The 27,847-nt window shown below is 68.0% G+C and overlaps 2 protein-coding genes across 2 annotated transcripts in view; both read right to left on the reverse strand.

Annotated features, from left to right (window-relative positions):
• IPO13 (importin 13) overlaps window positions 1-11,750 on the reverse strand; it is a gene marked incomplete at its 3' end in the record, with an annotated part of 81,322 nt that extends 69,572 nt beyond the window's left edge. Inside the window, exon 1 of the mRNA XM_075914636.1 lies at window positions 11,564-11,750. Within this exon, the coding sequence (XP_075770751.1) occupies window positions 11,564-11,623 (60 nt within the window). The remainder of the gene's footprint in view (window positions 1-11,563) is intronic.
• A 6,643-nt stretch (window positions 11,751-18,393) lies between these two features.
• Window positions 18,394-27,847, reverse strand: ARTN (artemin). Its single transcript, XM_075914637.1, is given in 6 exon segments — window positions 18,394-18,629; window positions 18,631-18,962; window positions 21,411-21,600; window positions 21,762-21,829; window positions 26,607-26,709; window positions 27,516-27,847. Coding segments are annotated over 6 exon segments (813 nt in total). The 5' UTR covers window positions 27,540-27,847; the 3' UTR covers window positions 18,394-18,533.

Consider the following 27,847-nt stretch of genomic DNA (forward strand, 5'->3'; position numbering starts at 1 on the left):
AATACCTGCAAAGTGAGCTCATGAAGAAGACTGGACAGACAGACGCTTGGGAGTCCAGCAGCAAGTGCCGGCCCTTGGAACCTCTCTCTGGAGCAGCATTAGGTAAGGCCAGGTGATGCCTAATTGGCTGCATGAGAGGGATACATAGGAGGCATCTTGCAGAGGGACCCCGGGTCTTTGTCTTGTCAACATGGGAGCATCGATCCGGATCAGCAGAAGCCCGGCTCCACCCCTCCCCCATCTAACTCACCTGGCCAGTGCAGTGAGGGGGAACAACTTTTGGTAACAACAAGATGGAGTGTGCGTGTGTGCGTGCGTGCGAGAGTGCATGCGTGCTATGTAGCCTATGCATATGATGAACATTGATTGATGTATGTATGTTCAATAAATGTGGGGTGTTGCCTTACCCCCGAAAAAGACCCCGGGTGCTTCTTTTAAGCACAACACGTATAACCTTAGCTCTGCCCTTCTGCACACACCAGTCTGCATTTCATCAAAGTCTGGGTATTCAGAGCTTCTCAAACAGAATTTGAAAGTATCATGCAGCTTTGCCTGCAGCCTTGGTGCGGGGTAGCACGGTGCACTCTCGTATACGTCAAACAGAGTCCACTGAAGTCATTCAAGTGAGGAGCGCTCAGGAAGCAATTCTTACCCCACACTGCACACTGCGGACATGGCAGACCACTGGTGAGCATGTGCTGGCACATACAGCCCTCCCGCCTACTGAGCTCAACTCAGCCGCAAGCTCACGCGCTGAGCAGTGATGGAGGGTGGCGGTGCATGCCAACTGGCGCGGGCATGGTGCACAGCTGCTGATTGGAGCCTGCCCCTGCCCCGAGCAGGCAGAGGCTGCTCCCTGCATGAACCCCACCGATTTCAGAAGGGGCTGCTCAGTCAGAACCCGCTGCAGGATTGCAGCGCACACGGTTAAAACACGACCCTGCATTACCCTTAGCACTAAGTCTCCCCGCAGGCCTGGCGAACGCCCCGCGACACGGAGCACAGTGCGAGGTCACAGAACGAAAGCGAGCAGGAGCGCTCCGTCCCGGCCAGGCCCAGGCTACACTGCTGTATCTGGGAAGCGGGGTGCAATCACATCCCAAGAAATCCAAACCTACGCACGTGTAAGGGGGCAGAGTTAAGGGGGCACTGCTGACTTTCCCATGGGCATCTGCTCACGTCTGAGCGCCCACCCTCTCCACACAGCCTTACCCCTCTCGCCCCAGCAGCTAGGAGCCTCCTGAAAAACACAGTCCCCCCCCAGCAACCTGCTAGCTAAGCAGCCTCACTCCTGGTCTGAAACAAACCAGCCAGGAAGCCGCTGCACGCAGGAGCAGGTGTTTGCTGGGGCTTGCTGACGCCAAGGGTCTGTGCCCAGAATGGGTCACGGCCTACAACATGACAGGGAGAAATCCAGCTGGCAGAGCTCTGGGGCAGGCTGGTCGAACGTGCGCGCAGCCGGGCCAGGCAGAGTTCTCAGGCCAGGGCAATGCCGGCCCCCGCTCCTCCGGCCAGTCACTCCAGGCTGGCCCATGGCCCCCGCTCCCCAAGGCCGGGCGGGTGGCGAGGAGGCAAGCGCGTGACACTGATGCCATGGAAAGACGGGGAATGAAACGCGGGGGGAGGGGCTGGTGCATTCTGACCAGCTCAGCCTGCCTGTGCCTGAAACCAGAGCTGGCTTCTGCACAGCTGACCAGCAAGCTCAGGGCCTGGCAACAGCCCTGCCCGGCCGGCCCTCTGCCAGGGGATGAGGTTTCTCTAGCTCCCAGTGGGAAAGGGAACTCCGGCCAGCCGCTCACGGCTCGGCCCCTTCACCTGGTCATGTTGGGGGCAGGGGAAGGAGCAACAAGCAAGTCCCTGTACGGATGTGGCCTGTTTCTGGAGCCAACGTGGGAGGCCAGAGCCTACGGACTCCGTCTGCAGCCAGACTGGCCGGTCCCCTCCTCGCAGTCCCTGTGTCCCGCCAGGCTGGCGAGGAGCAGCCCCCGTCCCAACGGCGCCCACTGACTGCGGGGAAGCCGCAGGGCTCCACGTGGGCAAAGAAAACTCCGTTGGGCGCGTGGGGTCTGGCGAGCAGCCACCCGGCAAGAGCGGGGAAGAAATCCTGCTCTAGCACTACGGGCCCCGCGTCCCGGCCGTCTGAGCGGGCTGCCTTCAGTCGCTCCTGTCTGCCGGGTCATGCACCTGGCCGGCCGGCGCGGCTGACTGCTCAGGTGATTCTGGTCAGTGCAGGGACCGGGTACAGTGGAGCGAGGCAGGACTCGAGTGCCACGCTGAGCTGGGGCCCTAGGGGAGAGCAGCAGGAAAGGCAAAGGAGCAGAGATCGAGGACAGACCTGGAAGGACTCTCCCCCAAGACCCAGACTACGACCAGAGCTGCCAAGAATGCGCCGTGCGCCCGTGCTGTGCAGCAGCCAGACTCCAGAGGAGACTGCCCCGGCCTGGCCCGCTGGGACTGCGAGCAGGGCCCTGGGCGCTGAGCACGTGCACTCTGCCTGCTTGCTCACCGCTCACAGAGAGCGCGAGGCTCCTGCCGTGTGTGGCTCGCTGCCTGGGAAAGGGCCGTGGGACCGCAGCAGGTACACCTGAGCCCTAGGGCCTGGGGCAGGGGTATTTCAATTAATGGGGTTACCCTAGTGGGTGGGAGCGACAGAGACATCCTGCGGGTAACACCCAGGGCCCTTAGTGCCCAGTGATGGCTTTAGAGCTTTCCTCTCCCGAGGCAGCGCTCCGTCTCCCTGCCCGCACGCGAAGGAAAGACACCGGGGGCTGCTGGCTCCCCGGGAGGAGTGCCCAGGCAGACGCCCGCCTGTGGAGGCGGAGGGCTGGCAGGAGGAGGCAAGCTGCACAGGCCTGCACCCCACGTCCTGGGGGCGCGCCGTAAGCACTCGCCCTCGCCCGCTGGGCCCTAGGAGCCTCGTCCCAGGGGTGCCTCTGGCTGAGCACACAGACCACAGCTACTGGCGCACAGGCGCGTGGAATGCAGCGCATTCAGGCGCACGGGGCCCACACATGTGTCGTGGGGCAGGCTCAGAAGCAGGCCCCGTTGCCTGGCAGTGGCCATCAGGCTGCTATTTCCAGAAGGAATCAGCCCTGGGTTTCTCCTGCAGAAGACGCTCCCTCCCCGCCGGCCAAAGGCAGAGCCTCGCAGCCAGCAGCCTAGCCCTGCGTCAGCCCAGCCGGCTGCCGCCAAGCAACAGAAACCATGGCTACACCGAGCAAGGAGCGCGCCAGCCCCCTTCTCCCCACCACGGCTGGACAGGCAGGAGGGAGAGAACCCCTAGCGAGCAGCCAGCCAGCCAGCCCGCCCCAGCGTGGATCCGTAGCCATAGCCACGGGTTTCTGCAGGCACATCCGCGGATGCGCATCCCTGGGGCTGGACGCGGATACCTGCCGCTCTGCAGGGCACCACATGGAAATTCCCAGCCCCTGGGAACGGCTCCGCACGGCCAAGCAGCCAGTGCTGCCTCTGCAGCTGGGGGGCAGGCAGGTGACGCTGGGCAGTCCCAGCATCCAAGCCCGGGCTCCCAGCCCAACCGTGGACCCTGAAGCCGCAATGGAGCGGCCCCAGGGGACGGCGCTGGGCTTGGTTAGCCCCAGGAGGGACGGCGATCACAGCTGCAAATGCCTCCCCGAGCCAGCGCAGGAACACGCCTCGGCCAAGCTTCAAGGGAGCGGCCCGGAAGAGCAGGGAGCCTCCGCAGAAGGCTGCCCAGCATCTGCACACAGGGCCAGGCGTGTCCGAGAGCCAGCGCCTGCTGCCCCGCCCTGCCCCGCCGCAGAGACCCCGCCTCGCAGCACGGGCAGAAGGGAGGGTGGGGGCGGCCGGCACACAGGCCCGGGAATCCCAGCCCTACAGGGAAACTCCCCGCCCCGGCCGAGCACAGCCCCTCACTCAGCCGCGACCAGAGCCAAGGGAGGCCCTAGGGCCCTGGGTGGGCGTAAATCTGCTGCTACGGACAGTTCTCTGGGACCCACGTGACTTGCCCTCCTGGATGCCCCGAGAACCCTCCCCCAAGGCCCTGCCGTCCCTCTGGGGAGGCCACACGGCACCCAAGCCACGTGGCTGGGAGAAGCTGTTCTCAGCAGCCCCTGCCCACCTCTCCACTGTGGCACCGGGAAGTGACGAGAGCGGGTGCACCCGTCTTGACAGCTTCTTGGGGGGTCGCTCCATCAGCAGCGACTGGCCAGGAGAGGCAGGGATGGGGGCTGGGGCTGGGCGACAGGAGGGGGATTCCCTGTTGTGATCGCTCCCTCCGGGGCCCCGGCATTGGCCACTGTCGGCCGACAGGACACGGGGCTGGACGGACCTTGGGTCTGGCTGCTCTTACGTCCCCAGTGTCCCCATCTGAGCCAGTCCCCGCATCCCACGGTCTCCCACGAGGCAGTCACAGCGTGGCCTAGCCCCCCCGCGCAGGCACCCCCGCAGAAAGGGAGCAGTGCAGCGGGGTCCCCAGAAGCCGGGCTAAGGAGTCAGCCAGAACAGAGGTGGGCTGCATCTCGTGTCCAAAGGCGCGAGGCAGAGGAAAAGTGTCCAAAGCAGGACGGGAGCAGCTGTCGCTTCTGGTCCCAGCTGCAGCGTTCCCAACCCAGCGAGGCCCAGGCCAGGCCGGGGCCGCCCCCAGCGCGGTGACTCTGCGGGGGCGGGGGCAGTGCCAGCAGCGCACCGGGTACGGAGAGAAGGCCTCCGCCAGGAACGAGGCTCTGCCGTCAGGGGCAGCCCTGTGCCCGGCAAGAGCCCAGCAGCCCCTCCGTTCAGGCACTGGCTGCCGTTCTTGGCTTGTTCCGCTCCCTAGGCCCCTCGACTCCTCCCCCTGCAGAGCAGAGCCTCCCGCCCCAGCCAGCCCAGGCCTCGGGGGAGCGCTCAGCAGCCAGGACTGACTGGCTGCACCTGTTGGGCTTTGCGAGGGAGGCAACAAACCAGCGCGGCCCCTGCACGCAAGGCTGGGCTGCAGAAAGCAGCGATGGGCTAGCGGCCAGGAGCTGGAGCTGAGAGCCGGGAAAGCCAAGGCGGGGCCTGTCCTCACCTCCCCCGGGAGGAGCTGGGCACCAAGAGCACAGCGAGGTTCCCCCGTGGCTCCAGAGAGCTCTCCAGCGCCAGTGAAAGCAAGCAGGCCAGCGAAGCTGCAGAGCCGGTGCAGCCCAGATCAGGCACCGCCACGCCTGCCTGCCCCCAACACAGGGAAAGGAAGGGCTCCGACGTGTGCGGGGGCTCTGCCGAGACACAGTGACCTGGTCACGGTGCCGCCATTTGGATGGAGGCCGCTCCAGACCCACTGTTGCTGGGGCCTGCCTTAGATCTGGTGGCCTGGAGCCGACAGGACCATTCCCAGGCCCCTCAGCCTGGCCCAGATGGAGCCGGAAGCTCCCATTGCTAGTCCTGCTGGATGTCGCACAGAGAACGCCCAGCCTCACAGGAGCACTGGCTGCTCCCCGAACCCCCACTGGCCCCCAGGAGTCCCACCCCAGCCCCCACTCAGGCTGTCTCCGAACAGCCCCGGCCCCGTGCTGGCGCGCCAGGGACGCAGGAGACTGCCCTGCTGTCACTGCAGAGGGCTTTACACTGCACTGAGCGAGCCCAGGCCCACGGCTCTTGGCTGCCTTTGATTCGTACCCATGCTGAGCTGGGCGGTGACTCTGCCCCCCATCTCCCACCTGGCTCGCAGGCCAAGCCCCACACCCAGAGCAGCAGCTGGCAGGTCCCAGCCCGTGCCGCACAGAGCTGAGCTCCAGAGGCTGCCGAGGGAAAGGCTGGGGGAAGGGAGGCAGCGCACTCACCCACTCCGAGCGGCAGAGCTCCGTGCCCGCGCCCCGCCGGCACAGCCCACGCCGAGTGCCACCAGCCCGTGAGAAGGCCAACACGCAGGCTATTGTGGCACAGACAAAGGCGCCATCTCTGTCTGAGCCCAGGACCTTTCCGGAGCCGCCTGACCCAGCAGGCGAGGACAGATGCAGAGCTCAGCGGATACACAGCACCGCAGAGATTCACGCCCCCCAGGGGCACTGGCCCCACTTTGTGGGAGGGACGGCCCCGGCGGGGGCGAGGTGTCTCACCAAGGCGCACAGGCTGGCAGAGTCAGAGATGGGCTTCACGTCCTGCCACAGCCCCCCAGTAAGCAGAGGCGTCGGCCTCAGACACAGGCCCGTGGCAAACACGAGGGAGGGGCCCACGGGCAGCGCCTGGGTGAGAAAGCCTGTCACTCGCTTGCCTGGGAAAGCCGAGGAGCCTGCGCCTGGAGCCTGGAGCCTGCTACTGCAGCCACCTGTTGTGGCCGCCTCTGCAGCGCGGACACCGGCCCCACTCTGAGCTCTCCCAGCCCGCAGAGACGAGGTGGAAAGAGAGCCTGCATCCTCCCCCTCCCCCGCCACGCCATGCCTGCGTTTGCCCGCAGTTACTGGGGTGCTGCCCTCGACTGCCTGGTTCACTCAATGCCCCCGGGAGTCTTTCTGGGCAGCAGCAGGAGCATGCCCACTGGGGTACTGGCCACAGCCTAGCTCGCTGTCCTCTGCCACTCTGCAGGCGGGGCTGGAGCAGCAGCAGAGGCACTGCAGCTGGCTGCAGGCTCAGGTAATCTCACATATCCGTCACACTGTGAAAGCGCCTCAGCTAGAGCTAGGCACAGGCAGATTTCCTGCCAATGGAAGCTTAAGTTTTGCAGAAGCTGCTGCCGTCGGACCCCTCGCTCACAGGAGAGAGGAGACCCGGGGGCTGCTCCAGCCCTGAACAGAACCATGCTCCCTCCTTGGGTCCTCCTAACAATATCCCGAGAACAGCTGTTTCCTGGCCACTCAGCCCCCGCTTCCTGCCCAGCACTGTCACCATGTTTAATTGTCTCAGCCAGCCAGCAACCAGACAGGTCAGCTCCAGCTTCAGCCAACGGGTAAGCCAAGCCACCTCCGTGGGCGCAAGGCTGGCGTACCTAACCACTCCTCGCTGCTGCCTCACCAGCCTCCCTTCCCTCGCCCCCCGCAGGTGTTTGTGACATAAGAGCATAAGAATGGCCATACTGGATCAGACCAAAGGTCCATCTAGCCCAGCAGCCTGTCTGCCCACAGTGGCCAGCACCAGGTGCCCCAGAGAGGGTGGACCGAAGACAATGATCAAGCAATTTGTCTCCTGCCATCCCTCTCCAGCCTCTGACAAACAGAGGCCAAGGACACCATTTCTATCCCTTAGCTAATAGCCTTTTATGGACCTAACCTCTATGAAATTATCTAGCTTCTCTTTAAACTCTGTTATAGACCTAGCCTTCACAGCCTCCTCTGGCAAGGAGTTCCACAGCTTGACTACACGCTGTGTGAAGAAGAACTTTCTTTTATTAGTTTTAAACCTGCTGCCCATTAACTTCATTTGGTGTCCTCTAGTTCTTCTATTATGGGAACTAATAAATAACTTTTCTTTATCCGCCCTCTCCACACCACTCATGATTTTATAGACCTCTATCATATCCCCCCTCAGTCTCCTCTTTTCTAAACTGAAGTCCCAGTCTCTTTAACCTCTCCTCATATGGGACCCGTTCCAAACCCCTAATCATTTTAGTTGCCCTTTTCTGAACCCTTTCCAAGGCCAAAATATCTTTCTTGAGGTGAGGAGACCACATCTGTACACAGTATTCAAGATGTGGGCGTACCATAGTTTTATACAGGGGCAGGAAGATATTCTGGGTCTTATTTTCTATCCCTTTCCTAATAATTCCTAGCATCCTATTTGCCTTTTTGACCGCCGCTGCACACTGTGTGGAAGTTTTCAGAGAACTGTCCACGATAACTCCAAGATCTCTTTCCTGATTTGTCGCAGCCAAATTAGCCCCCATCATACTGTACGTATAGTTGGGGTTATTTTTCCCGATGTGCATTACTTTACACTTATCCACATTAAATTTCATTTGCCATTTTGTTGCCCAATCACTCAGTTTGGTGAGATCTTCTTGGAGTCCCTCACAGTCTGCTTCTGTCTTGACTATCCTAAACAGTTTGGTATCATCTGCAAACTTTACCACCTCGCTGCTTACCCCTTTCTCCAGATCATTTACGAATGAGTTGAAAAGGATTGGTCCCAGGACTGACCCTTGGGGGACACCGCTAGTTACCCCTCTCCGTTCTGAAAATTTACCATTTATTCCTCCCTTTGTTTCCTGTCTTTTAACCAGTTCTCAGTCCAAGAAAGGACCTTCCCTCTTATTCCATAGCAATGTAATTTACACAAGAGCCTTTGGTGAGGGACCTTGTCAAAGGCTTTCTGAAAATCTAAGTATACTGTAGCTACTGGATCCCCCTTGTCTGCATGTTTGTTAACCCCTTCAAAGAACTCTAATAGATTAGTAAGACAGGATTTCCCTTTACCGAAACCATGCTGACTTTTGTCCAACAAATTATGTTCTTCTACATGCCTCACAATTTTATTCTTTACTAAGAATAACAAACTACTGCAGTCTCCCAGGGATGCAGCAGCTACCGCACCCAAGCAGCCCGGGGCCGGCTACACCAGCGCCCTGTTTCTAGACGTGGTCAGGACCAGAAGTCTCAGCAGAAGGAGCAACAAAGCACCTAGCGGTCGATTGTGGAATGATCTGACTGCTCTGCACCCCCCAACACACACCTCCCATCAGTGCTTCCCTCTGGCCTGGGACATGTGGCTATTTCTGGAACGCTCTAATATCCATAGCACAGCCAATAGTTTCTCTTAATCCTACTAAGCGCCTTCCCTCAACGACCCCTTGTAGCGAGGAGTTCCACAAGTTAATTGCAGACACAAGTATTTCCTTTAATTTTCCATTTGTCATCTTTCAGCAGACCTGGCTGACTCTTGTTCTCGTGCCACCCTCTCTTGCCCCGTGGTTGCTTGTTATACCCTCTACCACATGCCTTCTAGAACTGCTCTTTGTACAGCTTTGCCTTGCCTCAGGTTGAAAGACCCCCTCTTTCATGAAACAGGACTATGCAGCACTTTAAAGACTAACAAGATGGTTTATTAGGTGATGAGCTTTCGTGGGCCCTCAGATCAAGGAAGTGGGTCTGGCCCTCAAAAGCTCATCACCTAATAAACCATCTTGCTAGTCTTTAAAGTGCTGCATAGTCCTGTTTTTTGTTCCAGCAAGACCAGAGTAACACGGCTGCATCTCTATTACCTCTTTCATGTGTTTGTCCAGTGCCTGACAACACTCCCCCCAAAGTGGGGGTCTCAAGCTCTAGTGGGACCCACAGTAATTTCGCAGACTGTGCCCCCCACCATTCAAGACGACACATCAAGGGGTCACCCGAACCTCTTTTCCCTGAGGCTGCTTAAGGAGATTTATAGTCTGTTGAAAAGCCTGTTAAGAACCAAACCTGCGTCTAAAACGAACTGCCAGCGTCCCTTCGTCCCGAGCAGAGGAGAGAGCGCTTACTATTTATTCCTTAACACAGCACGCAAGAGCCCCAGCACCGGACTGTGCTAGGTGCTGTACACACACAGGCCTAGGAGCTTGGGGGGGGGAGGGTGCGAGTTAGTCTGTACAGGATAAACTTAGAAAACAACCAATGGTCGGTAGCACTGATAGACTCACAAAGCAGGTAGATGGGATTCGTGGGCACAGCCCACTTCTGCAGATGACTGGAGTTAGGAGTCAGGCTAACTCCTAAGGATGACTCAGCTTAGGAGTCAGGCTTCCTGGCTTCTACTCCCAGCTACATCACCTCATGGCCAGTCTCTTTATGCCAATCTGTAAAATGGGGAGAACAGGATTTACTGTCTCTGCAGAGAGACTGGCCATTAATTGGTGTTTGTAAAGCGCTGCCCCACCCTCAGATTGCGTGTCCTGTGGAAGGGGGGCAGTGTCGCTCTGAGAGGGATCTGGAGTTAACAATGTAACAGCTGCAAACACCAAACACGCAGCGCCTTGGGATGCCTCCGCATTAGCAGGAGCGCTATAAGCCAGACAGACTCAACTGGAGTATGGGGGCACCAGAACGGGACACGTTTCAGGAAAGGTGCCGACAAATGAAAGAAAGCCCAGAGAAGAGCAACCAAAATGACTAACAGGCTAGAAAACATGAGCCATGAGGAAAAGGGTAAGGCCGGGGTTTGTTTGTCTGGAGAAAAGATAGCTGAGGGGATACAAGAACGGTTTCAAGTACATAAAAAGTAGTTACAAGAAAGGAGAAAAAAATGTTCTTAACCTCTGACTGACGGGTTTAAACTGCAGCAAGGGGAGGTTCAGGTTGGACATTAGGAAAAACTTCCTCACTGTCAGGGTGGTGAAACACTGGGATAAATTGCCCAGGGGGTTGCCGGATCTCAGTCACTGGAGAGATTTCAGAGCAGGTTAGAGAGACGTGACATGATACTCGGTCCTGCTGGGAGTGCAGGGGACTGGCCTCTTGAGGTCTCTTCCGGTCCAACAATACCACGTCTCAAGATACAAGTCGGCTCATGCAATATTGTAGGCTTGGGACTGGCAGGCCACCAAGCAGGTTTTCTGCTGGGCTGCTGCATGACAACTGGCCATTACTGCGCCCAAATTCGGCCGCAAGAGGCACGAGAAAGTGTGCGACAGAGCTACCTACCACCCCCAGAACGGCACGACTCTGGTAACAAGGGAGCAGAGGCTGCAGCACATGGCTCACCAGGCTGGCTACAGAACCTGGGGTGGTGAAAGTAACGAGTCTGTGGCCCTTGGCCTATTGGCTGGAAATGCTGGGGGCTTCCCTGGAAGAACAGCAGCGTCAGCAAAGCTACCCCCCCGAGTGCTGAGTCCCGAGGGCCCTGCTGCTCCGCAGGGCGGAGGAGACGCAGCATTTCAGCTCAGAGAACAGCTGGGGCGTGCAGAGAGGGGAGGTGCTTGTGCCAGTGGCTAGGGCACAGGGCTGGGGCCCAGAGCCCGAGAGCGGTTTGTTTGGTAGAGGTTGGGGAGGGCAGAGCGACATTAACCGTTGGAATCACTTGAATCTCTCAGCAAAGCCCTGGGACTCCCAAATTCCAGCCCAGCTCCCCCCCCCCCCCCGACTGCATCACGTGACTCCTCTGGGCCTGTGGAAGGGGGGGAATGCCCCGGACTGGCATCCTAGGCTGCACCATGAGATTCCCACATCCTCCCGGCACAGCAGCCAGGTGCCAACAGCCCTGCCCAGAGACGGACCCTCTCCCGGACACCTGCCCACAGCCGCCGTCACTGGCTGCCAGTTAGTGTGGCACCTGCGGGCGATTCTGCCCCCATTCCCCAGCAGGGCTGAGGCCTGGGAGGACTCAGGTGACTCTTGCAAGGAGAAGGCCTTGCTCCAGAAGGGAATGACAACACCCCTCTGCTGCCGAAGGCTGGGCGCGTAGTGACATTTCACAGGCTCTTGGGGCGCTGGGCCCTGGGGGACTCGCCACAGACCCACCAGCCGCACCCCCTTGGTGGAGGCACACCCCAAAGAACCGCCCAGCCCGGCTGCACTGCCCGATCCCCGAGCAGGCCCCCCAGGCAGCCCGACTGGGGGGAGCAGCCAGGGTGCCTGGGGCAGACGTAGCGCTGGGGGGAGGCCCAGGCAGGTGTGGGGCAGGCGGGGTGGGAAGGACAATGCCCCGGGGGGGGGGGGCTCACCTGCTCCACATTCTCCACCGTGAAGTCCAGGTGCGGCGCCGCCGGGCCCCTGCGCTCCATCGTGGCGGGGGGGGTCGCGCTGCCCTCAGCGGCACCGGCCAGGCGGGGGCGGCATCGCGGGGGCTACGACCGTTCTGTCCGTCCGCGGGGGCCCGGCGGGGGGGTCCGAGGCCGGGGGGGCCTGTGGCGGGGGGGGCCTGTGGAGGGGGGGTTCGCGGGGGCCTGCGGTGGGGGGGGGCTGTGGAGGGGGAGGCTCGCGGGGGGGTCCGAGGCCGGCGGGGGGGGGCCTGTGGAGGGGGGGTTCCGAGGCCGGGGGGGCTCGCGGGGGGGCTCGCGGGGGGGTCCGAGGCCGGGGGGGGGCCTGTCGCGGGTTTGTTCGCGGGGGGGTCCGAGGCCGGCGGGGGGGGTCCGAGGCCGGGGGGGTTCGCGGGGGGGTCCGAGGCCGGGGGGGCTCGCGGGGGGGCCTGTCGCGGGGGGGGTTCGCGGGGGGGGTCCGAGGCCGGCGGGGGGGCCTGTCGCGGGGGGGTTCGCGGGGGGGTCCGAGGCCGGCGGGGGGGGCCTGTCGCGGGGGGGGCTCGCGGGGGGGGCCTGTCGGGGGGGGCCCGAGGTCGGCGGGGGGGGGTTCGCGGGGGGGTCCGAGGTGGCGGGGGGGGCCTGTCGGCGGGGGGGGGGGCTCGCCGGGGGGGTCCGAGGCCGGCGGGGTGGGGTTCGCGGGGGGGCCTGTCGCGGGGGGGGCCCGAGGTCGGCGGGGGGGGCTCGCGGGTTTGTTCGCGGGGGGGGTCCGAGGCCGGCGGGGGGGGTCCGAGGCCGGGGGGGGCTCGCGGGGGGGGTCCGAGGTCGGCTCGCGCCCCGCCGCTCGCGGGCTGCCTGACAGCGGGGCCGGTGGCGGCGCCGGGCGGGGGCCTCGCTGGCGGGGCTGCCCTCGCGCTGCCTGACCGGCCGGACCACTCGCCCGCCGAGCGCCGCGCGCTGTGACTGCCGCAGCCCGGCCCCGCCCCGCCTCTCGCGCTCCCCGGCCCGGCCCGGCGCGGCCCTAAGGCGCCTTTCCCTGCAGGCGCGGCCCGGCCGACCTCAGCGAGGACCCCGGCGCGAGGCACTCTGGAGTTGTAGTTCCGGCAGCTGCGGCGCCCCCTGGCGGCCAGAGGCAAGCGGCGTGCGACCGGCTCCCCTCTGCGCCCAGCGCCGCGGGCAGGGGTCCCTGGGGGCTCTGCGGGGGGGCGGTCACGTGGGCAGGGGGTCCCTCGGGGCCGTGGGGGGGGGTAAATGGGGCAGGGGTCCCTGGGGGCTCTGCGGGGGGGGGGCCGGTTACGTGGGCAGGGGTCCCTCGGGGCCGTGGGGGGGGGTAAATGGGGCAGGGGTCCCTGGGGGCTCTGCGGGGGGGGCCGGTTACGTGGGCAGGGGTCCCTCGGGGCCGTGGGGGGGGGGGGGTAAATGGGGCAGGGGTCCCTGGGGGCTCTGCGGGGGGGCGGTTACGTGGGCAGGGGGTCCCTCGGGGCCGTGGGGGGGGGGGGTAAATGGGGCAGGGGTCCCTGGGGGCTCTGCGGGGGGGCGGTTACGTGGGCAGGGGTCCCTCGGGGCCGTGGGGGGGGGGTAAATGGGGCAGGGGTCCCTGGGGGCTCTGCGGGGGGGGGCCGGTTACGTGGGCAGGGGTCCCTCGGGGCCGTGGGGGGGTAAATGGGGCTGGGGGCTCTGCGGGGGGGCGGTTACGTGGGCAGGGGTCCCTCGGGGCCGTGGGGGGGGGGTAAATGGGGCAGGGGTCCCTGGGGGCTCTGCGGGGGGGCGGTTACGTGGGCAGGGGTCCCTCGGGGGCCCGTGGGGGGGGGGGGTAAATGGGGCAGGGGTCCCTGGGGGGCTCTGCGGGGGGGCGGTTACGTGGGCAGGGGTCCCTCGGGGCCGTGGGGGGGGGGGGTAAATGGGGCAGGGGTCCCTGGGGGCTCTGCGGGGGGGGCGGTTACGTGGGCAGGGGTCCCTCGGGGCCGTGGGGGGGGTAATGGGGCAGGGGTCCCTGGGGGCTCTGCGGGGGGGGCGGTTACGTGGGCAGGGGTCCCCTCGGGGCCGTGGGGGGGGTAAATGGGGCAGGGGTCCCTGGGGGCTCTGCGGGGGGGGGCGGTTACGTGGGCAGGGGTCCCTGGGGGCTCTGCGGGGGGGCGGTTACGTGGGCAGGGGTCCCTCGGGGCTGTGGGGGGGGGGTAAATGGGGCAGGGGTCCCTGGGGGCTCTGCGAGGGGGCGGGTTACGTGGGCAGGGGTCCCTCGGGGCCGTGGGGGGGTCCCCTGGGGACCATGGGGGGCTTAAAAGCCAGTCCCCCCCCGCACTGTCTCCAGGGTGCCCCCCCCCGCAGCCTCTCTCAGAGGCATCGGGGGGGGGGGCGGGAGGGGGCGCTCTGTCTGCACGAGCCGGGCAGCCGGGACGGGCTCTGCACTGGGGACGGGTCGTGCGGGCTGTGCGGGGGGGCTGCGCTGCGCGGTTCCCACGACTCCCCCACGTGCATTGCCCAGAGCCCTGGGCCCGGCCTGGGCGGGGAACAAGGCTCTTCCGGGGGGGGCGGCCCCTGGCTGGGGGCAGGCCTGGAGCGATAACCCCCGTTCTGCCGGCTGGCGGAGCTCGCCCCGCTGCAGACGGGGTGCAGGGCCGGGCCCCTTGCTGAGAGGGAGCCCCCGCTCCAGGGCCCCGCTGCGGGTGGGTCGGGGGGCTGCCTGGGGCCTTGTGGCGGCCGTCCCAACCATCCTATGGACAGGGCCTGGGTGCAGCCGGCCGGGAGGTGGGTGTGGGGCAGAGCAGGCTGCCGGGTCACTCCGGATCCTGCCACCGGGGTGAGTGGGGGGGGGGGGGGGTCGCCGCCGTGCCAGGGCCCCTGGTAATCACCCCACTCACGTTTCAGGAGAAGGGTCTTCGGGCGAGGGGGGAAGGGGCAAGGCAGAGCCTGCAGCAGCCCAAGCCCCTCACATGCGACCCCCCCAACCCCACCAGCTGTGCCAAGGGCAGGCAGCTGCATCCGAGCCCCCCCTCCCCACAGGCGCCCAGAGCCCAGCACAGATGGGGGGGGCGAGACCCATGCTGGGGCCACAGGGAGGGGACGGGTGCCCCCTGGAGGAGGCAAGGCAGGGGAGTGCTCCAGGAAGGGTGTTGGAAATGGGAGCCCACGCAGGGCTGTGTGGCCCCTACACAGTGTCATGAAACCGGTGCCTCCAGAAACTCCCCCCACAACCATTGTTCCCCCACTCGGAGCTGGGCTTGCAGCCGGGGGGGGGGGGGGGGGCAGGGAGGTGACACGTTATTGGCTTTTATAATGAGCAGCCAGATCACGGCTGCGCCCGGGGGGTGTTTGCCCCAAGTCCGTACAAAGGGGCCACGGGAGGTGTCACGTGACAGCTCGTGTCCTACTGACCTTACGTCTGCTACTCGTGTGCTTGTGCCACGTCTGCGTGTGGGGTTGAGCGTGGGCTCTGGCTGGTGCTGAGTGTCCCTGGGCTGCCTGCTGTAAAGGACTGGTCAGTGGATGACTCTGCTCGCTAGCAGGGCTCTCAGTGGCCCGACACACCTGAGGGAGGCGTCTGGAAACCTGCAGACCAGGCAGTACCCCATGGCTGCCGGCGTGTGACTCATGTGCCCAGCTCTGGCTTGGGAGACACCAGAGATGCGTAACTGACGTGCCATGCGGCCGACTCCACCCTGTCTCCAATCTCACTGCTGATCCCAGACGCAGCCTGGCGGGGGACAGCGAGCAGGGCGGGTTGCCGACCTGCCCTGACGTCTCTGGTGCACATCCTACTTCGAAGCCAGCAGCTTGCACCATCTCTGCTAGGAGCCTGCATCGGGAACTGGGCGACTGGCGCATGTAACGTGTTCTCCTGAACAGCCTCACTCGCCACCTTTCCTGTCTTTTGTTAATAAACCTTTAGGCTACGTCGAGACTGGCCCCTTCTCCGGAAGACGCATGCTAATTTCGAACTTTGGAATAGGGAAATCCGCGGGGGATTTAAATATCCCCCGTGGGATTTAAATAAACATGGTCGCCGCTTTTTTTCCGGCTTGGGGAAAAGCTGGAAAAAAGCGTCTAGACTGGCGCGATCTCCGGAATAAAGCCCTTTTCCGGAGGGTCTCTTATTCCTACCTTCCAAGCCAGAAAAAAAGCGGCGGCCATGTTTATTTAAATCCCGCGGGGGATATTTAAATCCCCCGCGGATTTCCCTATTCCAAAGTTCGAAATTAGCATGCCTCTTCCAGAGAAGGGGCCAGTCTAGACATAGCCTAAGAGTTTAGGTGCTAAAGGACAGGCCCAGCGTGATCCTGGGGGTAAGATCCAAAGTGTAAACTGACCGGGATCTGGGGCTGCTTCTTTGGGACGGGAAGGACCCATTGGGGGTAGGTGAGATCGGGTTCTATAGCCCCTCACCTGTGTTAGGCCTGGGGCTGACTGGGGCACAGGGGGAACTGGGGTGTCTGGGGTGTTTTGCTCTTGAGGTTCCTGCCGGCCGGATTGGCAGCTGGCGCGCTCGGTGTGTGGCCTGTTGGGAAGGTCTCCAGTTGGAGGCTGTTAGGAGCCCTGGTTCTGAGCAATTCACCCTGAGCGGACGCCCTCAGCGGTGCCAGACCCGGCCCGGCTCGTCACAGGGAGCAGAGCACTGGGTCAGCAATGGGGGTGGGGGAGCTGACCCACTCTTACCCACTCAGCGGTGCCCCAGATTTGCAGGTGTCCCGCCCAGCTGCACATGCTGCCCTGCGCCCGAGAGTGGGTCCCCTGCGGCTGGGGGAGTGGGGGAAGTGGGGCAGGAGCGGGGGCAGGACGGCCCCAGGCACAGTCTCAGCCACGTGGCCCGTCACTTTATTGCTACCGAAAAATACAACTGTACAAAAATAGAGCTTCTCCCCACTTTACAAATGCAGTCGGAGTGATACAAAAGGGAGGGAGGGCGCCTCGGGGCGGGGGGGGGGCTGCTGGGCCCAGGCCCAGGCCTTCCTAGCAGCAGCAGCTTTCCAGCAAACCCCTCGCCCCTGGCCCAACGTCATAAATAGGAGCCGCCGCTCGAGACCAATAAATAAATAACTTAGAGGAATAAATAGTCAGTGCGTGGCCTGGCTGCCCCACGGCACCAGCGCTGGGGGGAGGGCAGGCTCCCCTCGGGGGCAGGCCCAGGCTGCCCGGCCCCACGGCAGCGGGTGCACCTGCCTGGCTGCTGGTGGTGCCTGCACCCAGCTGGATCCCAGTCTCGGCTCGACACAGCCCTGGCTGGGATGAGTGAAGTGGGGTTGGTCCTGCTTTGGGCAGGGGGCTGGACTCGATGCCCCGAGGTCTCTGCCGGCCCTGGGATTCTAGGGTTCTGTGCACCCCGGGGCTGGCACCTGCCCCTCTCCCAGCAGCCCTCAGGCCTCTGCAGCCAACCTGCGCCCCACTGGGCCCCCAACACCCTCCTGCCCCCGCTGCCTTGTTCCTGCTCCCTGCAGATGGGAGAAAGGGGGCGGTGTCTGCAAGGCCCCCTGTTCCTCGGCTGCCCCGGCACTAGCAGCCCTTCCCTGAAAACGGGGGGCTAAAAACTGCCCCTGGGTGGGTCTGGGTTTAATTCCCTGGGGAAAGGCCGGGCCACAAGCAGCCAGGACGGGCGCGCGCCCAGTGCCACGCGGGACAGGACGGGCGCGCCCCCCCAGTGCCACGCGGGACAGGACGGGCGCGCCCCCCCAGTGCCACGCGGGACAGGACGGGCGCGCCCCCCCAGTGCCACGCGGGAGAGGACGGGCGCGCGCCCCCAGTGCCACGCGGGAGAGGACGGGCGCGCGCCCCCAGTGCCACGCGGGAGAGGACGGGCGCGCGCCCCCAGTGCCACGCGGGACAGGACGGGCGCGCCCCCCCAGTGCCACGCGGGACAGGACGGGCGCGCCCCCCCAGTGCCACGCGGGACAGGACGGGCGCGCCCCCCCAGTGCCACGCGGGAGAGGACGGGCGCGCCCCCCCAGTGCCACGCGGGAGAGGACGGGCGCGCGCCCCCAGTGCCACGCGGGAGAGGACGGGCGCGCGCCCCCAGTGCCACGCGGGACAGGACGGGCGCGCCCCCCCAGTGCCACGCGGGACAGGACGGGCGCGCCCCCCCCAGTGCCACGCGGGACAGGACGGGCGCGCGCCCCCAGTGCCACGCGGGACAGGACGGGCGCGCCCCCCCCAGTGCCACGCGGGACAGGACGGGCGCGCCCCCCCAGTGCCACGCGGGACAGGACGGGCGCGCCCCCCCAGTGCCACGCGGGACAGGACGGGCGCGCCCCCCCAGTGCCACGCGGGACAGGACGGGCGCACGCCCCCAGTGCCACGCGGGACAGGACGGGTGCACGCCCCCAGTGCCACGCGGGACAGGACGGGCGCGCCCCCCCAGTGCCACGCGGGACAGGACGGGCGCACGCCCCCAGTGCCACGCGGGACAGGACGGGCGCATGCCCCCAGTGCCACATGGGGCCTGTCCCGTTAGGGGGCAATTCTAGCAAGGGGCCCAGAGGTGCTCAGGGGCCTGGCGCAGCCTTGGCTAGGGCCAGCCCCTGCTCACGCTGCCTCTAGGCCAGCTGCCTTCCACGCACCGCTGGCGTCGGGCGGCAGATCTCCGCAGGCCCCGCCCCACGGTGCTGAACTGCGCCGGAGGCCTGACGCTGGCCCCGGTGTGCAGGGCGCGCCCGGCTGTTTGGCACAGGAGTGAGCAGGGCCCAGCCGGCAGGTGCCCTCCCAGCGCTTGGCAACGGCAACGCCTGACTCTCCACAGCAGCCCCCTCGGCGCCCCGCTGCCCCCCGGCCTCCGCAGAAGGGCTCGTGTCCAAGCGCAGGGCGAGCCTTCGTCTCCCCACGTAGCCGCTCCTTGGGGAGGGCTGGCCCCGCCTCTGCCCTCGCACGGCCCCGCCTCTGCCCTCGCACGGGCCCGCTGCTCCTCGTGCGCCGTGGGGCCCAAAGTCCAGGCAGGGCCCCGGGCCGAGGCCGGCCCTGAGCCCGCCGCCCCTCAGCCGATGCATTTGCACTCGGCCGCCAAGAGCTTCTCCACGGTCTGCCAGGCGTGGTGCACGTTCATGAAGGACACGTCCTCGTAGCGGGTGGGGGCGGCAGCAGGGGTGGCTGAGCACGTGGCCCGGCGGCCCCTGGACGGTCCTGTCCCGCAGCAGGGCGGCCAGCGTCAGGTCGTAGTTGCTGCGGCTGCGATGACAGGCCCCGCTGCAGTACTTGAAGAGCACGATCTCCTCCGAGTCGAAGCCCAGGCCCAGGTCCCGCACCATCACCCTCTGCGTGCGCAGGCCGCAGCTGTCGCCCTTCCGGAGCCGGCTCCGGCCCGCCTTCCTGCCCTTGCCGGAGCCCGGGGGCGAGCGCTCGGCCCGCCACAGCCGGTCCTGGGCCAGCTCCAGCGCCCCGGGGCCCGCTGCCGTCCCGTTGGGCCCTGCGAACACAGGCCAGTCAGCCGGCGAGTGGCAACCGGCTCTGACCCACAAAGCCATGCCCAGCCCGTGCTGCGAGGTCTCTCTGGGCAGGGCCCACCCCTTCCCTGGGGCTATGGGGCAGGCCCTCGGGGGGGCCTCCATCACCGGCTGCTCTGGGCCGGGCATGCTGGGGCCCACGGAGACCCCTGCTCCCGCAATGGGACACGAACACGCAGGCTTGTGGGGCCTGAAGTGCCCAGACAATACTCCATGCCCCCCCGGCACCCCCCGGCGCCCAGCCCTCCTGCCCCCCAGTGCCCAGCCCTTCTCCTGCCCCGTGCCCCCCCCACGGCGCCCAGCCCTCCTGCCCCCCAGTGCCCAGCCCTTCTCCTGCCCCGTGCCCCCCCACGGCGCCCAGGCCCTCCTGCCCCGTGCCCCCCCCACAGTGCCCAGCCCTCCTGCCCCCCAGTGCCCAGCCCTTCTCCTGCCCCGTGCCCCCCCCACGGCGCCCAGCCCTCCTGCCCCCCAGTGCCCAGCCCTTCTCCTGCCCCGTGCCCCCCCCACGGCGCCCAGCCCTCCTGCCCCCCCAGTGCCCAGCCCTTCTCCTGCCCCGTGCCCCCCCCCACGGCGCCCAGCCCTCCTGCCCCCCAGTGCCCAGCCCTTCTCCTGCCCCGTGCCCCCCCACGGCGCCCAGCCCTCCTGCCCCGTGCCCCCCCCACAGTGCCCAGCCCTCCTGCCCCCCAGTGCCCAGCCCTTCTCCTGCCCCGTGCCCCCCCCACAGTGCCCAGCCCTCCTGCCCCCCAGTGCCCAGCCCTTCTCCTGCCCCGTGCCCCCCCCACGGCGCCCAGCCCTCCTGCCCCCCAGTGCCCAGCCCTTCTCCTGCCCCGTGCCCCCCCCACGGCGCCCAGCCCTCCTGCCCCCCAGTGCCCAGCCCTTCTCCTGCCCCGTGCCCCCCCCACAGTGCCCAGCCCTCCTGCCCCCCAGTGCCCAGCCCTTCTCCTGCCCCGTGCCCCCCCCACGGCGCCCAGCCCTCCTGCCCCCCAGTGCCCAGCCCTTCTCCTGCCCCGTGCCCCCCCACGGCGCCCAGCCCTCCTGCCCCGTGCCCCCCCCACAGTGCCCAGCCCTCCTGCCCCCCAGTGCCCAGCCCTTCTCCTGCCCCGTGCCCCCCCCACAGTGCCCAGCCCTCCTGCCCCGTGCCCCCCCCACAGTGCCCAGCCCTCCTGCCCCCCAGTGCCCAGCCCTTCTCCTGCCCCATGCCCCCCCCACAGTGCCCAGCCCTCCTGTCCCCCAGTGCCCAGCCCTTCTCCTGCCCCGTGCCCCCCCCACAGTGCCCAGCCCTCCTGCCCCGTGCCCCCCCCACAGTGCCCAGCCCTCCTGCCCCATGGCCCCCCCACGGCACCCAGCCCTCCTGCCCCCCCAGTGCCCAGCCCTTCTCCTGCCCCGTGCCCCCCCCCACAGTGCCCAGCCCTCCTGCCCCATGGCCCCCCCACGGCACCCAGCCCTCCTACCGCCCCAGTGCCCAGCCCTTCTCCTGCCCCGTGCCCAGCCCTCCTGCCCCATGGCCCCCCCACAGCACCCAGCCCTCCTGCCCCGTGCCCCCCCCACGGCGCCCAGCCCTCCTGCCCCGTGCCCCCCCCCACGGCACCCAGCCCTCCTACCCCGTGCCCCCCAGCGCCCATCCCTTCTCCTGCCCCGTGCCCCCCTCCCACCGTGCCCAGCCCTCCTGCCCCATGGCCCCCCCACGGCACCCAGCCCTCCTGCCCCGTGCCCCCCCCCACGGCGCCCAGCCCTCCTGCCCCGTGCCCCCCCGGCGCCCAGCCCTCCTGCCCCCCCAGTGCCCAGCCCTTCTCCTGCCCCGTGCCCCCCTACCAACGTGCCCAGCCCTCCTGCTCCGTGCCGCCCCCACGGCGCCCAGCCCTCCTGCCCCGTGCCCCCCCCACAGCGCCCAGCCCTCCTGCCCCGTGCCCCCCCCCACGGCGCCCAGCCCTCCTGCCCCGTGCCCCCCCCCACGGCGCCCAGCCCTCCTGCCCCGTGCCCCCCCAACGGCTCCCAGCCCTCCTGCCCCGTGCCCCCCCCACGGCGCCCAGCCCTCCTGCCCCCCAGTGCCCAGCCCTCCTGCCCCGTGCCCCCCCCCACGGCGCCCAGCCCTCCTGCCCTGTGCCCCCCCCACGGCGCCCAGCCCTCCTGCCCCGTGCCCCCCCGGCGCCCAGCCCTCCTGCCCCCCCAGTGCCCAGCCCTTCTCCTGCCCCGTGCCCCCCTCCCAACATGCCCAGCCCTCCTGCTCCGTGCCGCCCCCACGGCGCCCAGCCCTCCTGCCCCGTGCCCCCCCCACGGCGCCCAGCCCTCCTGCCCCGTGCCCCCCCACGGTGCCCAGCCCTCCTGCCCCGTGCCCCCCCCACGGCGCCCAGCCCTCCTGCCCCGTGCCCCCCCCACGGCGCCCAGCCCTCCTGCCCCGTGCCCACACCTACCGGCGAGGTGGCTCCAGGCTGCAGCCAGTGCTGCCCCCTTGCTGGGCTCTGCTGTGGGGCTGGCAGTGGGGGTGCCGCTCGCTGTGGGTGCAGCCCCCAGGGTGGTGTTGAGGTGCCAGGTCTGCAGGGTCCCGCTGGCCAGGCTGCTCAGCAGCGAGAGGATGGTGAGGGCGCCCCACAGCGCCCCCTCCTGGAACACAGCACAGGCTCAGCACGGCAGCTGGGGGGGACCAGGCTGCCACCCCACAGGCAGGGCTCCCAGGCGGCCCATGAGAGGGCCGGAGGCAGCGGGAGAGGAGCCGCACACGCCAAGCCTGGGCTCTGGGGTCGCCGCCGTGGGGCTGCACTCACCCTGGGCCTCTGGCGCAGCGTCCTCCTGGGGGGGGAGGCCAGCCCCCCCGCTGCCTGCTCCATCCCGTCTGCAATCACAAAGAGCCGGGGCTGGGTGAGGCGAACGCCTGGGACCCACCCACTGGGTTCCCCGCCCCCCGTCCAGCCCCACAGCTCCGACCCCCCTCGCTCTTGGGGGGGGGGGACACGTCCCTCTGGCCTGTTAGGCAACACAGCCCCAGCCCCCCACCTGCAACGTCATCAACCCCCACCCCCACATTGACCCCAACCCCCCCGACCCTCCCCCGCACCCCTGGGCTGGCCGGCCTGGCCTGGCAACGTTCCCCTCGCTCAGGGCGGGACCCAGTCCCCACCGGCGCCAGTGCCCAGGTGCCAGGCATGTCCAGTCCCAGCCCTGGCCCAGTGCCCGACGGGGAGGGGGCCAAGCAGTGGAGCCCCCTGGCCGCCAGACCTGGGGGAGCCCAGCTCCTGGGGGAGAGGGGAGGCTGCGGGAGCCAGGGGCAACTTATTCCCACTCAGCCCCTTGCACGGCCGGGGGGGGGGGGGTCACAGGCCCAGAGCAGTGGGGAGGGACCTGCTGGGGGTGGGGCAGGCCCAGAGCAGTGGGGAGGGACCTGCTGGGGGTGGGGCAGGCCCAGAGCAGTGGGGAGGGACCTGCTGGGGGTGGGACAGACAGCACCACGCGACCAGCCTGGCCCAGCAACTCCCCTGTCAGAGCCTGGCCTGCCCGCCCCCCTGCTATGGGGCAGGGCAAGGAGTTCAGCCCCCACTGCAGCCAGACAGCGCCAGGGCCCCCTTCCTGCAACCTCCGGGCCAGAGCAGGCTGAGTCGGTGCATGGGGCTGCTCCCCGAGGGGGGGGTCCCTGAGCCCGCAGCTCGTCTGGGTCGCCCCAGCCCCAGATGGGAGGCAGGATTCCGGGGGTGGGTGTCATTGCAAATGCTCCAGCCCCCGGGGACAGGCTGCGGCTGGGGGGGACACGCCCAGCATGTGTCTGGCAGGCTCAGGGCCCAGGCAGGAGGGTCAGACCCCTCACTGGCCAGACTGGGGTTGCCCTCCACGGCAGTGGCCAGTCCGTCCCTGAAGATGGGGGCTCTGTGGTCCAGTGGCAGTGAGTTCCGCAGGTTTCTCTGGTGCTTGCCCCTGGTTCTGCCCGGCTCGCCTGGCCTCTGCCACAGCTCAGCGGCCCTCCCTGGACCCCTGTTCTGGGACCTTCATCCCGGGGGCACCAAGTTCCAAACCCAAGCCAGCCTGCAGCATCCCCCGCACGCCTCGTCAGAGCCAGGCCAACCTGCCCCAGGGCCACGCCCAGCCCAGGGCAGGGGCACACACGGCGCTCCGCCAGCCTCCCCGGAGCAGACCCGCCCCGGCCCTCCACACAGGCCACACCTGCCTCTGCCCACCCCCGTCTGGAGCCCAGCGAGCCCCTCGGATCGTCCCTGCCCTCCTGCGTGGCCTGAGCGCCCAGCGTGCCCTGCCTGCTCCCCTCTCCCAGGAACCAAGCACAGACCCTCTGCCCCTGCCATCCCCTGCCCCCACTCGGCACTGGCCCCGGGCAGGACGGCTGACCCCGACGGGGCGGGGTCTCGGGTGGGAGGGGCGGGATCTCAGGCGGAAGCGGGGGGGGGGGGGAGGGGAGGCCTATCCTGCTGGGTACAACGATCTTATTTTCTGAACCAGCTGCAGTTGGGGAGAACGGTTTAATTTAAATTACAAAACAGACGGAGGGTTTGAACTTTCTCATGTTAGTTTATCAAACTTCATTTTAAGTAAAGTAGAATCGTGCGTCCAACACAAAAGGTTTCAATATTTTCTTTATTTATGGCTGGGGTGGGGAACCCTTTTAGGGTCGGGGGTCACTGACCCACAAAAAAAAATCAGTTGGGGACCACACAAGTGAGAAGCAAAAAAACTCCTCCAACCCCCCCAACCCTCAGTGACGTGGCCCCAACTGAGACACCTCACTCCTCTGGTGCCCCAGCCCAAAGGGGGTGAGGGGAAGGAAGGGAAGTGGGGGGGGGGGGACTGAAGTTCAGGGCATCCCATAGACCAGATTTACTTTAGGGTCCTCCTTAGGCTCTGGGGGAGGGGCATAAATGAGGGGTACAGTGCACAAGACAGGGCTGCCAGCAAGCAGGGAAGGGATGGGCTGCAGGATCTGGGGTGCAGAAGCAGGCTGGGAGTAGGGAGTCTGGCCAAGTGGAGGGAGCAGGAACAAGGGAGGGTGGAGCCGGGTCTCGGGGGGAAGGGAAGTGAGGGGACTGGGCGCGAGGGGGACCCTCACCTGGCTCCGTGCCCCCCTGCAGCCACGCTGTCCCAGCCGCCCGAGGGAGGCCCTGCTGCTGCTGCAGCCACAGGTCAGCCCCGGAGGCTGGAGACGCCGCGGCGGCCACGCAGCCGGCCCTGGAGCGCAGGCCGAGGCGCGGCTGAGGGGCCTGAGCCCCAGCGCGGCCGAACCTGCGGCAGCCGGGAGCGCTCTCCCGCGGCTGGGCGGGGCCCGGCTCACCCGTCGGGGGCGGGGCCTGGAACTGCCCCACTGAGTGGCTTTTGCCCACCCCTGCCCTGCAGCCTGAGCTCCACGCCAGGGGCCTCCCAGCTCAGGCTGCGGCGCGTGCTCAGTCGCCTCTCGCCTCGCTGTGAGCGGCCTCCGAGCCCCCCCTCCGGCGTGGGGGTTACACCAGCCGGGGGTCACACAAGCACCCCTTTCCTGGGGGCTGCGGCTGCTTCCCCCTCTGCCTGCGGGGCCTGGGGTCAGTGGGGTGGCCCATGCCCTGCTTGCACAGAGCAGCCCCCAGGCTCAGCCGCCTTTGTGGGGCTGCGACCCCAGGAAGGCAGAGCCGTGCAGGAAGTTTGGCCAAGGGCCCCACAAGCAGGATCCCGGCCCCGCTCCCGGGCCCAGCATGAGTCAGTGCAAGGGGCCCCCCCAAACCCCCAGGGCTGGCTGAGCTGCAATTCCCAGTAGACCAGAGGGTGGCAGCACAGACCAGCCTGTGCCAGTCTCACCCAGGCACAGAGCCCCCCCCCATCCCACTCCCAGGGGGCCGCCAGCCCCACCCCAGGGTCGCCCCTCCACGCAGCAACAGGCAGGTCGGCGGGGGAGGGGGCGTCTTGTCTCCTGGTGCTGCACTCGCCATGCCCAGCTCCCCTGCTGCTGCAGAAAGGGTGGTGGGGCCCTGCCCTGAGCTGCCCCCCGGTGCCCAGGCGCCCCAAGGCCGGGCCAGCCACTGCTCAGCAGCGAGGGGCCAGTGCTCCGGGCTCCATCAGCACCAGCCAGGGCTCTGGAGCAGCAGCAAAGCGGGGGGGGGGGGGGGGGGGGCAGGGGGCAGAGCAGGAGCAGGGTCTGAGGAGGCCCAGCGGGGGGGAGGAAGCCCTGGAGCAGGGTCCGGGGAGGCCCAGCGGGGGGGGGGAAGCCCTGGAGCAGGGTCCGGGGAGGCCCAGCGGGGGGGGGGGGGAAGCCCTGGAGCAGGGTCCGGGGAGGCCCAGCGGGGGGGGGGAAGCCCTGGAGCAGGGTCCGGGGAGGCCCAGCGGGGGGGGGGAAGCCCTGGAGCAGGGTCTGGGGAGGCCCAGCGGGGGGGGGGGGGAAGCCCTGGAGCAGGGTCTGGGGAGGCCCATCAGGTGGGGGGGGAAGCCCTGGAGCAGGGTCTGGGGAGGCCCAGCAGGTGGGGGGGAAGCTCTGGAGCAGGGTCTGGGGAGGCCCAGCAGGTGGGGGGGAAGCCCTGGAGCAGGGTCTGGGGAGGCCCAGCAGGTGAGGGGGAAGCTCTGGAGCAGGGTCTGAGGAGGCCCAGCAGGTGAGGGGGAAGCCCTGGAGCAGGGTCTGAGGAGGCCCAGCAGGTGGGGGGGAAGCCCTGGAGCAGGGTCTGGGGAGGCCCAGCAGGTGGGGGGGGGAAGCCCTGGAGCAGGGTCTGGGGAGGCCCAGTGGGGGGGGGGGGGAAGCCCTGGAGCAGGGTCTGGGGAGGCCCAGCGGGGGGGGGGGAAGCCCTGGAGCAGGGTCTGGGGAGGCCCAGCGGGGGGGGGAAGCCCTGGAGCAGGGTCTGGGGAGGCCCAGCGGGGGGGGGGGGGGGCACGGCAGACACCAGAGCTGGCTGCAGGCCCAGACAGACCCCAGTGGTGGGGGGCGTAGCCGGCACCTGCCGTAAAGGTGCATTCGCTGACTCCCGGGGAGTCCCGGGGAAAGGACTGTGCTAGCTGCCCCCCCATTTCCCCCCCTGCTTCTGCCTCCCTCAGCCAGCGCAGCCCCGTGCCCTGGCCCCCCAGGCTGGCGCTTCTCGGCCTGGCCCCCCGGCAGCCAGCACCAGGCCACGCAGCCTGGTCCGTCCCACTGAAGGGGGGAAGGGGGCACCTCAGGCCCACCCCTGGCGTGGCTGCAGGGCCACCCTGGGGCGTCCCCCCCCGGCCTCGGCAGGCTGCGGGGCTCCGGGCCGAACGCCCCGGACGAGTCGGCTCCAGCTGCTGCTCCAGGAGGCTCTGGGGGGATCCAGCCTGGGACCCCGAGCCCAGCCCCCAGCTCAGCCTCCTGCCCCCGGCAAGGGGCCCCAGCGCCGCCTCGGGACGCGCCTGCCCCCAAGTCCCAGCCGGGGGGGGAGCGCCCAGCCCCCGGGCCCCAGCGCTGGCAGGAGACGCGCGTGGGGGGCAGGGCGGGGGCCCGGCGGGGCGGCCCCGGGGGGGGGGGGCTGCGGAAGCGGATCTGGGAGGCTGCCGGAGCCTAAACGGGGATTAGCCCGGCGCGGCTGGGGGGGGGGGGCAGCCCCAGAGTGACCCCCTGCAGGCGGAGCGCGGCGACCCGACACAGCAAGGCCAGCGGGGAAGCGACCCCCCCCACCCCCCCGCGCCGGGCCGGCCCCACTCACCGTGCGCGCCAGGAGCCTGCGGACCATGCTCCGGGGGTCGCGGCTGGGACGCGCCTCCCTCTGCCCCCGGACACCGGCCCCCGGCGGGCCTCGAGTCCGCTCCCTGCGGCCGCCAGAGGGACACAGTCACCGGGGCTCCCGGCCCGGGGCGCGGACCGCCCGACCCCCCCGGAGACCGACCCCCCCGGACCGCCCGACCCCCCCGGAGACCGACCCCCCCGGACCGCCCGACCCCCCCGGACAGACCGACCCCCCCCGGACCGACCCCCCCCGGACCGCCCGACCCCCCCCTGAGACCGACCCCCCCCCGGACCGCCCGACCCCCCCTGGAGACCGACCCCCCCCGGACCGCCCGACCCCCCCTGGAGACCGACCCCCCCCCCGGACCGACCGACTCCCCCCCCCGGAGACCGACCGACCCCCCCCTTCGGAGACCGACCCCCCCCCCCCCCGGACCGACCCCCCCCGGACCGCCCGACCCCCCCTGGAGACCGACTCCCCCCCCGGACCGACCGACCCCCCCCGACCGACCGACCCCCCCCTTCGGAGACCGACTCCCCCCCCGGACCGACCGACCCCCCTTCGGAGACTGACTCCCCCCCCGGACAGACCGACCCCCCCGGACAGACCGACCCCCCCAGGAGACCGACCGACCCCCCCCAGGAGACCGACCGATCCCTCCGGCGAGACCGACCCATCGACCCCCCAACCCACAGGTCCTCGGTCGATCTCCGTCCCAAGAAAGACAGACCGCCCCCCCGGACAGACAGACCGCCCCCCCCACGGACGGACAGACAGACCGCCCCCCCGGACAGACAGACCGCCCCCCCACGGACGGACAGACAGACCGCCCCCCCCACGGACGGACAGACAGACCGCCCCCCCCCCGGACGGACCCCGGCCCGGTACCTGTGGGTCGCGGTGCGGGCGCATCCCCGCGGGCTCCGGCGCTCACCCGGGCCCGGGGGCCATGGCCGGGCTGCCCGGCCGGCTCACGTTGTCCGCATGGCGCGGCCCGCGGGCAGGTGCACGGCGCTGCGGGCCGGGCCGGGCCGGGACTCCCCGAGCGGGCTGGGACCTGCGGCTGCCGGCGGGGCTCGCGGGCGGCCTCTGGGAGGCAGGAGCCGGCTCCATCCTCCTCGCCCGGCCGCTTCTGGTGTCAAATTCCAGCGCCCCGTCACCTGATCCCGGGCGGGGCGGAGCCGGGACAGACACACGGACCCCCCCCCGCCGGGACAGAC

Source organism: Pelodiscus sinensis, unplaced genomic scaffold (assembly GCF_049634645.1).
Source record: "Pelodiscus sinensis isolate JC-2024 unplaced genomic scaffold, ASM4963464v1 ctg99, whole genome shotgun sequence".
NCBI lineage: Eukaryota > Metazoa > Chordata > Testudines > Trionychidae > Pelodiscus > Pelodiscus sinensis.